The 14,052-nt window shown below is 36.4% G+C and overlaps 1 protein-coding gene across 2 annotated transcripts in view; it reads right to left on the bottom strand.

Annotated features, from left to right (window-relative positions):
- LOC111156570 (lysine demethylase 4C) overlaps positions 1–14,052 on the bottom strand; it is a 467,853-nt gene that overhangs the window by 130,286 nt on the left and 323,515 nt on the right. For both annotated transcript variants that reach the window (XM_022517552.1, XM_022517553.1), the window contains exons 16-17: positions 2,355–2,410; positions 35–143 (exon numbers count right to left, since the gene is read on the bottom strand). In XM_022517552.1, the coding sequence (XP_022373260.1) occupies positions 35–143; positions 2,355–2,410 (165 nt within the window). The remainder of the gene's footprint in view (positions 1–34; positions 144–2,354; positions 2,411–14,052) is intronic.

Here is a 14,052-nt window from a genome sequence, read left to right as displayed (position 1 = left end):
TAAAAAAAAAAAAAAAAGAAGCTTTGCCACTCACCAATTTTAACCTCTGTAAAGGGATTCTGCCTACATCTATCTGTGTCCTTTCTGGGACATTAGTGAATCGAACTTCTGGGACCGCAACAGCACACATGACATGGGCCCACCTACAGGAAAGGAGACATGAAACATGAAAAAAAGTTCCCTAAACTTAGATACTGTATACTTCAGCTAGGCAGTGGCAATTCTCACAGAGAGTAAATACACAGACAAGAAAGAAAGCCAAAAGCCTAAATCCGTCACAAACAGACTCTGAATTTTAAACCTCTTGGGTGATACTTGGAAAGATTCAATACCGCACCTGCCTACCACTCCAACATGAAGAATGGAGTGAAGACCAAAGACTCGATACTATCAATATACGGTATTTTTCCACACTGGCTCTATAAAATACTGAAATGTAGGTTTCCTATTTCATTTGGTACTGAAATACAACAGGTGTTTAATATACTTAAGCTAATTAATATGTAGCAAAAGATTAGTTCAATTAATAAAAAGAATGAAGTGGGTATAGCATATAATCTTTTTACATAATACAAGAGTCGCCAAAAACTAGAACAAACAGTAAAGTCATCTAAAAGAATTAACATTGATTAAGTCTTTAATTAAGTTGTTTCTCATTGCAATCCTACTATAACCAAAAGAACCCAGAGATAAGGAGGAATGAAATTTAGCTGGTTTTCTCATTTCTTATTTAAAGCTGAATTCTGAATTACCCAGAAAAATGACATCCCCATTAACACTATTTAGTTTATCATAAATGTCATGCCCCAAGTAAATATAAAGACTCTTAAGGTTTAAAGACATCTTAAAGGAATTATCATATCCATAAGCCTATTTTTACGTCGAAAAGAATGTCACTCAGACAACATGAGACTCCATCCTGCCTTCAAAGACCACAGGAAGAGAGGACAAGTGTCAACCCCATCAGGGCATTCTTCTAAATCTAATAAATACTATAATCTTATAGTAAACACTATTCCTTTCCTTCCTAGCCCAAGGGTAGAAAGAGAAGTTCTTACCACCTCTGTCTGCACAGGAACCACCTAAAGCAGCTCACAGTCTACATGACCTGTGCAATATCCTAGACCTCGCAATACTTTTTAGTATAAGTGCCAATCACATTAACTAGGGGTGTGAAAAAGGAAGATCCATAGTTAAGTAAAAATTAGTCTATTAGATTAAACTTTATCAACACAGGAATGATAAATGCCTTCACTTTTCCTTGTAAGCAATTTGAAACATGTGCACATGCACACAGTTATGTTAATTTGATCATTACATTATATACCAGGGGTCCCAACTCCAGCACCTGCAGGGCTAGCCAGGAGGTAAGCAAATATACTGGTAAATCATGATAACGTGGGGATCATCTGTCCCATCTAGGCTAGGTCCTCATCCCAACATGTTATTGTCAAAAAGAGATGCACAATTATTTTTCAAGTACAGATAAAAATTTTTGTATAAAAAAATTTTGTATAAATCTCTCAACTTTTAATTTGTATCAAATTTATAAAATGGTGTTTCAGTCAACTAAAACATATCTTGGAGCTGGATTTGGCCTTTAAATGCCAACTTACCATCTCTGCCTCTATCATTTCTATATTTTCCTATTTCCAAAGGGATATTTAAAATGCTTTGGCCTCATTTTAAATACTAAAATTGGGTCATGAAAATAAAATTCACGCAAAAATGTATTTCAACAACCACATTAAAAACCAGATTACCTTTATGTTCACTTCTGACTCTCTTTCAAGATTCTCTTCATATTCTTCAACTGTCCCCCTTTAAATCGTAAAATCAACATTTTTCCTCCCTATGTTTCTATTTTAAGAACATACACTTTCTTGTTAATTTGCTGGTTTTAATAGTAAGTTGTTTTGTTTTAATGTTATGACTATGATTGATTTTATTTATCTGAAGGTAACAGATTTCACTGTTTTTTGAGGCACATTGTTTTTTTAGACTAATAGGATTCATCACATTAAACACTAGGATTCCAATGGCACCTAGATGATATGGGGTGCCTTCACCTTCAAACCGCCATTAGTAAAAGAGGGGTGTCAAAGACATGGACGGAAGCAAGGCTTAGACCACCTTCAACCTGGAGAGGTGAACAAGCTGTCAGTAACAGACTCTGTCAGTAACAGTCTCTGAAGACATCCACTGTAATCCCAACCTCAGATCTGGACAACAAAAGCTTTGAAACAATGTCTCCAATAATGAGAGGTAATACAGCAAACTGTCCACACAGAGGATCAACACTCTAGAAAGGAAAAGGAAACAATAAAATTGAATACAATGAACACATTACTTACTTGTTGTTTTTTGTTTCTTTAAGAGCACCCCCTCTCAAATTGCAAAGACAACACTCCTAGGAGAAAAAAAAAAAACAAAAAAACACACAATTATCAGACTCATTTAACAGACATCATTACTATTTATCTAAATATTATCTAAATATCCCCATAAATTCCAATTTTTTATTTAAAAAGTAAAGCCATCAGGAACTTCATAAAGGTCTATCTCTGAGCAGTTCAAGAAAGGAAAAGAAAAAGAAGGGAGGGAAAGTGAGAGTACGCACAAAAATATTCTTGATATACATATATCCTAGAGGGAATGATCATTACTCTGGTATCATGTTCACTTGCCATCTCCAGAGGAGAGATATGACACAGAGCACTTGGTAGCCTGGAGAGTATTTACTAGAATTCTAGAACAGAGATACATATATGACTGAATTCTCTTGTGCTCTGGGAAACCATTCGTGTATACAGAATAGCTACAAAATAGAGTATTGATGGGGTTCATTCTGCAATTAACGACTGGCAGGAACCTCTTTTTGAAAGATATTCTTTTTTTTTTTTTTAAATAAAGATTTTATTTATTTATTTGACAAAGAGAGAGAGAGATCACAAGTAGGCAGAGAGGCAGGCAGAGAGAGGTAGGGGTCGGGGAAACAGGCTCCCTGCTGAGCAGAGAGCCCGATGTGGGGCTCCATCCCAGGACCCTGGGATCATGACCTGAGCTGAAGGCAGAGGCTTAACCCACCGAGCCACCCAGGTTCCCCTTGAAAGATATTCTTTTCATAAAAATATCATTTAGGCCTTTCTGTCGGTGGGCAAATGGTGTTGGAAAAACTGTACTAATAAACCCAGGCTATCCACCCCCAGAAAAAGGTACCATGAAATGTTTTCCTTTCTTCTCCCCACATAAGTTTATATTTTGGGCATTTCTGTGTATGTCTTAGATTGGCACAGACTGTTGCACTCCAAGATGACTGACTCACTTTACCACAAATACAGAATTTAATTATCATTTCTCACTACAATTCTATGAAAAGTCCATCAAAAAACAAGACCAGAAAGCAATGCAATGCCTTTTGCTGACCTAGAATTTTTAAATTAAATACCTATATATTTTTTTATTTTCAACCTTACTTTTACTTTCAATGTTAATAGAAGTCCAATTTATTACATTAACAATTTTTTTTAAGTAACTATACGTTATTTTGGGGTTTTTTCCCCCTCTCCAAGCAATACATATAAAATTTCTTTATCTGCTCTCCAAGGTGATCTTCTTTAAAGTTTTGCCTAACTTTATGAAGAATCCCTTTAATTTATCCACTGTTAATAATGGGGTGTCAAACTCTATAGCTTTAATTTTTCTGCGGAGAGCAATACCAAAACAACTGAGGAGAATAAATATACCAGCATAACTCCTAACAGGCAGCAAAAAAAACCAAACAACCAGAAATGTTCAATGGTTTTATGTGTCTGAAAACTCTGCACATTTATTTGAAATTTCCTGGGTTATTATTAAAAGTTAGAGTAGCAAAAGCTGCCCTGTGTTTGTATATACATCTGAATCCATTATAAGCCCAGCTCATGGAGATAACTTGATGGATTTTCTCTGTAACAAAGCCAGATTCTAGAGCCCCTTGACATAATAGTTTTGATGAAGCACACAAATGAGAGTCTAAGTTCAGTCCAAATATTAAAAATGAGAAATTCAGTAATTCAAGTTATTCAATAATATCCAAATTATTTAAGAACAATTTCACAAAACATGACTGATTTTAAGAGTTTTCCATGGGGCACCTGGGTGGCTCAGTGGGTTAAAGCCTCTGCCTTCGGTTCGGGTCATGATCCCAGAGTCCTAGGATCAAGCCCCACATCGGGCTCTCTGCTTAGCAGGGAGCCTGCTTCTTCCTCTCTCTCTCTGCCTGCTTCTCTGTCTACTTGTGATCTCTGTCTGTCAAATAAATAAATAAAATCTTAAAAAAAAAGAGTTTTCCAGTAGTTTATCATAATTTCTGCAGAGAGAGAGAAAATGAAAATAAAACATGAGGTAAAGTATTTTCATTGACTATAAAAGGATGTCAGTATCGAAGTGAGAATGCAGCGAAGGAGAGCCGTGGATGGCGAGGAGCTCAGACACTAAGAGCATTAGATGCCTGATTAATGAAACTAGGAGTGAGAAGAAGCCTAAAGGGACAAGCTAGCAGAGTTAAATACAGCAAAGCAGCATGGAAGCGGCTTGAAAGCACCTGAGGAGGATCATTAAAAGGTACATGTGCTGCACAGCACCACCACAATGGGAGGAGACAATCCTCTCAAATAGAATACACAGACTCAAGATTTTAAGGGAGGTTGAGAAGATTCCACTTGCCATAATATGAAACCGCTTTTTTTCTGGGATTACCAGTGACCTCCATGTCACAGAAGCTAATGGATAATTCCAAGTCTTTGGTTCACCTGACCTATAAGTGGCATTCAGCATTGTTGATCATGCCTGACAGTTTCCACCTGTGGCTTCTATGACCCGTCATGCCCCTCACTGTCCTCCACCTCTTTTTTATCCTCTGCTTGTTTTAACAGGTATCTCTTTCTTATCCACACCTGCTTGTGGGGCATTTGACTCTCAAAAGGCCAGTGAGTGACTCAATACATTAATTTCTGACTGACATTCAATAGGCATCTCTAACGCACATGCAAAATGAACCATGTCTCCTTCTCAAGCCTGTACTTCCCCACTGTTTCCTATCAGTATCATCAAGCATCCTTTCTAGCTCATGCTGGGAGATAAAATTTCCCTGTCATACTAGATCCAATTAATTGAGTACAATCCCATGTCCAAATCTGCTTTCTTCTCTCCATCATCAATGCTGCCACATTAGTGGATAGCCCCAGCATCCTTCAGCAGACCTAAACTACTGCAACAGCCACCCTAGGTCAACCTAGAACACACCTGCATGGATTTTAATGCTTCTCAGTACTTAACGTGGTCCCAAAAGGCCAAGATCATTAGGCCTGGACCTTGTCCAGATTCACACTGTACTATTCTCCATGCATAGACACCCTGTGGCCCCAGATACATCGGACATACCCTACACCATTCGTTATTTATTATACTGAACATATTCTTGACATCTCAGCCTAAATGCTGACTCATCAGAGAAGGCTTTCCTAATCCCCTGGCCCAGTTACTTCTCATTCATTACTCTTCTTAACTATTTGTGGAATTCTTTTTGCTGTCCTGAATAAACTGTAAGCTTGATGAGTGCTATGGAAATACTTGTCAAGTTACTCTTTCTCTACTGTGATACCCAATAGAGAATACATCCTCCACATGAATTTTTTATATAAATGAGAAAATGGTAAAACAGGGCAAAGTGAAAATCTTGAAAACTACCAAAGGATTAAAAAATTGCAAAGATCATTTTCACATACTGGGACACTAAGGAAAGGAAGTTGCAGACTCTGGTGACTTAACAGGGAGTTAAAAAAACAATGATTTGACATGGAGCTATTTTTGTCATAATTTACTTGAAAAATCATACTTCCTAGTAAAAGACAAAAAATATTCATGACCAAGCAGTTACTTATATGATTTACATGATATATATGATATCATGGTTTCTGTTCAATTCACTCAATTTCGAAAAAGTAAGTGGGAAAGAAAAAAGTCATGTTCAGTTATGTCACTGTTTTGAGTCACCATCCCTCTCATGGGTTGATCTGTCACAAGCACAAACATGTCAACCTGTCAATTCATTCATTTGTAAATGAACTTGCACTAAATGCCTCTGCTTATAACCAGCCCAATAAAAGCAATATTACATAGGAAACTTTTTAACATTTCTTTCCTTTCTTAAATAGTACCTTATTGTCAGGCAACAGAATTGATAATTCTAAAATTTAAAAGGTTAATCCTTACCTGAAAGGTACCCCAACTTTTCTTAAGAATCCATATAATGCATGATATACATAAAGGTTGATACCTACCAAATACACTAATTGTACTAGTATTGGTCATCTTCTAACTCACTGAAAAAATTGAACAAGAATATAGGGGTGATAGAGCCCCTTCAGGACACTGATTTATTAAATTGGTTATCAATAATAAATATTTTCTCTTAGAAGAATAAAAGCTATATTAAAGGCCTAATTCATTCTGGATACCCTGCCAGAAGCATCATATAATTTACCTGCCTTCCTTAACATGAACTTATTAGTTAATTTATATTCTACTTCACTCATGAGGAAACTAAGACTGAGATTAAGAGATTAAGTAACTTTTCTAAAATCATCCAATCCCAGAGCTATCAAGCTTCGTCTGTAAATGGCCAGATATTTACTAGTTTAGGCTTTGCACTACACAGTTGTTGCAACTAAACTCTGACATTGTAGGACGACACGTAAATGAATGGGTGTAGCTATATTCCAATAACAACATTATTCACAAAAACAGGCAGTGAACAGGATTTGGCCCACAGGCTATAGTTTTCCAACCCTTAACCTACCAACAAAAGCAGTAATTGCAGTTCAAGTACAGGTCTGCCTGAGCACAAGTCCATGCTCCTTTTCACCAGAATATAACGATGAAGGGTATAAACAAGACCCCATTTCCTCATTTCTATAAATGACTAAGAATTCTTTTTTTTTTTTTTTTTTTTTTTTTATTTGACAGATCACGAGTAGGCAGAGAGGCAGGCAGAGAGAGAGAGGAGGAGGCAGGCTCCCCGCTGAGCAGAGAGCCCGATGCGGGACTCGATCCCAGGACCCTGAGATCATGACCTGAGCCAAAGGCAGAGGCTTTAACCACTGAGCCACCCAGGCACCCCAAGAATTCATTTTTTTAAAAGATTTTATTTATTTGACAGACAGAGATCACAAGTAGGCAGAGAGAGACGGAGAAGCAGGCTCCCTGCTGAGCAGAGAGCCCGATGCAGGTCTCGATCCAAGAACCCTGAGATCATGACTTGAGCCAAAGGCAGAGGTTTTAACCCACTGAGCCACCCAGGCACCCAAGAATTCATTTTTTAATTAATCCCCTCAAAAGAACCCATATCTTTAAAAAAATGTGTTACAGGCAGCATATATTATATAACTATTTGTGTTCCCATTTGTTTCATTCACCTAGCTAATAAAACTTCTCACTGGTATCAGATCATTAAAATTATCTCCACTTCTTCCTTCAAAGAATGATACCATTTTAGGCAAAAAATAACATTTTAGTTTGTCTGTGCAGTCTAACCTCAGGCTACATGAATCCAACTTAACTCATAGGAACAACAGTGACATTAGAGAACCAGGCTTTATCCTGATATTTAATAAAGTACAGATGGTCAAGGATCAAAATCATAGTTTGGCTATGCCTCAGATATCTTACCTATAAAGGGAGAAAAATACTACTTCCCTAAATGAGTTAGTAAATGTAAAGCATTCCAGAAACACAATACAAGAACAGTGGTTAGATATGTGAAAAGTTAACTGATTCTAGACAACTTATGCATAACATCACCAGTGAACAATCTGGGTGTAGTGGTTTAGCAGAGAATGAAATAGAGATCTGTCAATAACTCCCTTGAGGTGTAAAAAACAAGCAGCAGACCTGGAGAGAGAAAAAAAAAAAACCACAAAACAAAAAACAAAAAACAAAAAAAAAAAAACCACAAAACAAAAAAAAAAAACAACGCTCCAGGAACCTCAAATCCAGGCAGCTAGACTCTAAAGCAAGAAGAGATCTTCTATAATTCTAAAAGCTGCCAACTCAGCTGTGAAAAGCAGGCAGATGCGATAGTCTCCACAGTGGTCAGAGAACAGATACTGCTGAAGAGAAAATCCTGATCTTATCTTCAAAACATCCAAAACAGTCCACTAGAGTGGACTGAGTCAAACTAAAGCGGCAACAAAGCCCAGACCCAGCTCAACTACAAATCAGACCGATCTCACTCCTGCTCTAGAAACCTGACAAACAAAGGACCATGCCCTTTCTGAAAATAAGATTACCTTCATTTGCTACAAAACAAAATATCCAGCACACAATTAAAAAAAAGCCCAAGGTACACTAAAAAACAAGAAAATATGATTTATGATTAAGAAAGTTCAGAATCGGGGCGCCTGGGTGGCTCAATGGGTTAAGCCGCTGCCTTCGGCTCAGGTCATGATCTCAGAGTCCTGGGATCGAGCCCCACATCGGGCTCCTTGCTCAGTGGGGAGCCTGCTTCTCTCTCTGCCTCTGCCTACCTCTCTGCCTGCTTGTGCTGTCTCTCTCTCTCTCTATCTCTCTCTGTCAAATAAATAAATAAATAAAATCTTAAAAAAAAAAAAGAAAGAAAGTTAAGAATCAATAAAATCAGACACAAAAATGAACAAGATACTGGAAAGATCAGATGGAGAGTTTAAAATTGCTATGTTCCAAAGGCTAAAGGAGCTAATGAAAAAGATAACATATGAAGAGATAGAATATTTTAACAAAGTCATGGGAATTATTAAAAAATCAAATGTAAATGGTAAAAACAAAAAAATGTGACATTGATAATGTTGAATTCAATATATTTCAAAGCAGACTGGAACTGTGAGGATGAAACTTCAATGACTTTAAAGACATGAATAGGAAACAGAAGGAATGAAAGCAGCTATGAGAATGAAGAGAGACCTAAGGGAAAATAACCTGTTCAATTTCTGTATAATTGCAGTCTGAGAAGGAGAAGAAGGAGAGAGTGGATGAGAAAAATAATTGGAAGAGAAAATGGCAGAGAACTTTCCAAAAGCAGTGGGGGGAAAAAAAACAAACCAAAACCAAAAAAACCACCATTGTCAACCCAGGGTGCCTGGGCAGCACAGTCAGTTAAGCATCAACCTCTTGATTTCAGCTCAGGTCATGATCTCAGGGTTGTGAGATCAAACCCTGCATCAGACTCTGCAATAAGTGTGCAGCCTGTTTACTAGTCTCTCCTTCTTCTGCCCCTCCCCACTCTCTTAGGGAAAAAAAAAAAAAAAAAAGTCAACCCACAGTCCAAGATGCCCAATAAACCTCAGCAGATAAATACAAAGTAAACACATCTAAATATATAATAGTCAAAATTGTGAAAACCAAATATAAAGAACATACTTAAAAGCAGAGGAAAAAAAACACATTCAGTAAACAACTAACCAGAAGCAAATGCCAATGGAACAATATCTACCAAAATACTGAAAGAAAAAAGCTGGCAACCTGGACTTCATTTCCAAGGAAAACATTCTTTGAAAATGAAGACAAAATAAAAACAATCTCATAGAGACAAAAATCTAAAAGAATAAAGGAAAATGATACCAGTCTGAACCATGGATTGGCACAAAGGAATGAAGAACAGTGAAAAAGAGTAAATACATGGGTAAATATAAAATAAATTTTTTGTATCTTCAAAAAACACACACATCCAAAGAGAGAATGAGAGCAAGAGACAAAGAGAAAGAGACTATAAGTTTCCTAAAAAGCCCTGACTGTTTCAAACTAAAATAAGACTACTACAGAGTATAATGTATGTAATGGTAAATGTAAGATAAGACCAGAAAGAGAGAGAGAGATTTAATGAAATCACACTGTTGTAAGGTTCTTCCATTGTTCATAAAGTAGGATGATATTGCTGGAAGGGGGGTCTAGCACCTATCAAAAAGGTCTCAAAAAATTCCCAAATATTAAGTTCTAAGGAATATAAGCTGACAATCAAAACTCCAAAAACATGCAAGAAAAATATGATTCTCTGAGAAGAAAAAACATAATGTAAAACTAGATAGACGAATAATATCTTAGGCACAAGATGTAAATAAGCCCTTTCATATGTTTTAAAATTAAATGTATTATAAATATAAGTAAGAGACTATAAACAAAGGACAAATCAGATTTTTAAGAACAACAATATAAAAATTCTATAACCAAAAAAAATGGAAATGGAAAAATTAAAGAATATGTCAAATAGATCACTCTTAATTGAATAGAAAATTAGCAAAAAAAAAAAAAAAAAAAAGAGGGGTGCCTTGGTGGCTTAGTTGGGTAAGAATCTGCCTTTGGCTCAGTTATGATCCTAGGGTCCTATGACCAAGCCCCATATGGGGCTCCTTGCTCAGCAGGGAACCTGCATCTCTCTCTTTCTCCTTCTGCAGCCCCCCTGCTTGTACCCCCTCGTGCACTCTCTCCTGCTCCCTCTCTCTCAAATAAATAAAATCTTAAAAAAAAAAAAAAAAGAAAAGCTAAATAACCAAAAATTAATACAAACTATTCAATAATGTATTCAACTGAACACTGAAAATGTTGGGCAGAGCCAGAGAGAGAGTGTATGTGCCTCTGAATCATAAAAATAAATTCCAATTGATTTATAGATCTAAACTCAAAAATAAAACAGAACTATGTTAAGTATTAAAATAAATTTTAGGCAAATATACTGATGAATTTAGGATAAATATGACTTCTTAATATAATATTTAAAAGATAAAAGGCATACTGGATGGACTAATAAATTTTTATTATATCAACATTTTAACATTCTGAAGGATAAAATACTGTATAAATTAACAGAAGATGATAAGACAAGAAAATATTTCCAATATAAAACAAAGACTGCTATTCAGAAAAGTATTTTTTTAAAAACCCACACTTTTGAAGAATAGGCAAAAGATTGATTCAAAGACTCTTCATTGCCAATAAACACATGAAAGACACAAAACTTCAAGAATAAAAGGTGAAAAATGAAATAATGAGGTATCTCTTTCAGATTATTAAATTAGAAAAAATATATGGTCTTCGGGTATGTGAGATATTATTGTGGCTCTGGAGAGGAATTTGGCATTATCAAAATTTTAAATGCACGTGAAGCATGACTCAGCAATTCTATTTCTTAGAATCTCAGATAACTTGTATCTGTACAGAAGGAAGGATGTACAATCATCTCATTTCTGTTTGTAACAGAGAAAACAGTTACCTCTGGGAGCAACAGGAATTATCTGTTGTTTAAATTCTATTTGTAAACTCTGGATTTTTTAATAAGAATAGAGTCAAGATTGAAATTTAAAATAGTAATGAAAAAGATCTAGTAGGTCCATAAATACTGAGTTACAAAGAATTATACATTGTATTACTAAGTGAAAACATTACAGCCTATTAAACTGTGATACCATTTGGCTCCCCCAGGAACAGCAAGCCATTACATTCATGCATGTACAGAAAGGATCTGCAAGGACAATTGAATAAACAGTATCATTAGTTTTCTGTAAAAGAGAATTGAGAATTCAAGAGTGTTAAGAATGGGAGACTGTCGGGGCACCTGGGTGGCTCAGTGGGTTAAAGCCTCTGCCTTCAGCCCAGGTCATGGTCTCAGGGCCCTGTGATCGAGCCCCACATTGGACTCTCTGCTCAGCAGGGAGCCTGCTTCCTCCTCTCTCTGCCTGCCTCTCTGTCTACTTGTGATCTCTGTCTGTCAGAGATAAATAAAATTAAAAAAAAAAAAAAAAAGAATGGGAGACTGTCTTAACAATGTTTAGTACTCTGTGGAAAGAGCCAAGATGCCCTTCAACAGATGAATGGATAAAGATGTGGTCCATATACATAATGGAATGTTACTCAGCCATCAGAAAAGGATGAATACCCAACTTTTGCATCAACATGGATGGGACTGCTAGAGATTATGCTAAGTGAAATAAGTCAACCAGAGAAAGTCAATTATCATATGGTTTCATTTATTTGGGGGAATAAAAGGAATATCATGGAAGACATTAGGAGAAGGAAGATAAAAATGAAGGCGGGGGAAATTGGAATAGGAGATGAACCATGAGAGACTACGGACTCTGGGCAACAAACTGAGGGTTTTAGAATGGAGGGAGTTCAGGGGGGATGGGTGAGCCTGGTGATGGGTATTAAGGAGAGCATGGATTGCATGGAGCACTAGGTATTATACACAAACAATGAATCATGGAACACTGCATCAAAAACTTATGATGTACTGTATGGTGACCAACATAACATAATAAAAAAATAAGAAGAATAAAAAAAGGAAAAAAGAAAACCCACAGACAAGGAAATTAAATCATTTTCTATTAAATATGTGTAATTTAAAATTAATGTTTAACTGTGGAGGGTTAGCCCATTTTCTTTACTTAAATGAAAATTTTAAATGAGCACTATGAATTCTTCCAGAGTCTTTCAGTGTATCAAAACCCCTTTGTAATCTAACCTCTGGAGACACCCAAAGAGAACAAAATAAATAAATAAAATTCAACAATCAGGGCTCATTGCCAGCTTCGTTTTATCTCATGTTTAATGAGCATGCTTTTTCCAAGAACAATAACACCCCAGTGTAAAATGACTCACCATTCTAAAGATTTAGATATATTGCTAGTGAACCAATGTCTCCTAAAACAAAACTAACAAATACTAAAATGCCTGTCACAACATGATTATTCTATAAGATAGCTTTTATGCTTGTCTCCCAAGTACAGCATTAAAGGAGCCATTCTGTTGTACTTACCCACCCCCTTCCCCCCCACAGCAGAGCAGCTAAAAGCTGAATGAAAAAATATAAATTAGATCATATATTGAACATTGTACCTTTCCTGCTTAGGTCCCTTTCCCTCACCTAATACCATTTACAAAACTCCCCTTCTAGCATTACCAAGTATTTTTAAAATTTGGTTTCATAAAAAATCACCACTGCAATGAACCACAAGTATACCAATTTACAATGTGGAATGATTTCTTTATGGCTCAGTTATTAAACCGTGAAAAAGAGTGCTTGTAATCAAAGTGCTGACACAACATTAACAACAGTGGTGAGAAGGACATTGTTATAATACAGCTAGCTATTGCACCTGTTTGTTATTTGTGGCGGAGAGAAATCATGTTCCAGTGGCTCTTCTATATAACATCAGTTAAAGAAATGCCAATACCAACATTCTCAAGCCACCTCATAGGAAGCTCTCATTTTAGCTGACATATCCGTAAGTACCACTAAAGCCAATTTTCAGTGCTATAGAAAATTATGAAATTGAAGTATTTACTTATCTGCCATGTTCATAACAGAAATGCAAAACCATAAAATAGGGCTGTCTGGGCTTGGAAAACAAAGAGTAATTAACCACATTAACAGAAAGATAGCTTACAAAGTGCTGATCAACAAAACATGGAAGAAACCATTTCTGGAGATGTGGCTCATTTATCAGGGTTGAGGAGGGAACAGGATCTCACATAAGGACAGGGCTGGCATGAATTCTGAGTGATTAGGAAACTAAATGACAGGTTTCCTGCAGTCATCTTTTGAGTGGATATTCCACAGGCTCCAGTGAATTTCATACTAGCAAGTGAATTCTCCAATTTAAATGCCCACATCAATTTTGTACTATAAGTAAAACCACAAATATTGGTTAATCATCATGTTCCAAGCACTGGGCAATTTCAATGAATCACAAAGATCCAGCCCTCAATGAAGTTACCTTCTGCTGGGATAGCAGACAAACTAAACCAGGAGACTATTTAAGTGGTAGAGGATGTCAAGTGCTATGGGAGTGGGCCATGGAATAATCTACAGAAAGTGATGCCAGCAGATTCTGGCCTTTTCTAATAGGAAGGGGGATCAGAAATTTAAGAGGAGGAATAAGACTTCATAGGCCATGAAAAAAGTCAACAACTTTATTCTGACTGAGACAGTGAGGTTCGAACACAGCAAGAACATAATTTGACCTATATTTTAACTGGATCATT

This window comes from Enhydra lutris, unplaced genomic scaffold (assembly GCF_002288905.1).
Source record: "Enhydra lutris kenyoni isolate GAN:26980312 unplaced genomic scaffold, ASM228890v2 scaffoldscaffold47, whole genome shotgun sequence".
NCBI classification, from domain to species: domain Eukaryota; kingdom Metazoa; phylum Chordata; class Mammalia; order Carnivora; family Mustelidae; genus Enhydra; species Enhydra lutris.
The sequence above is the reverse complement of the archived record's forward strand: the minus strand, read 5'-3'. Positions and strand labels throughout refer to the sequence as shown.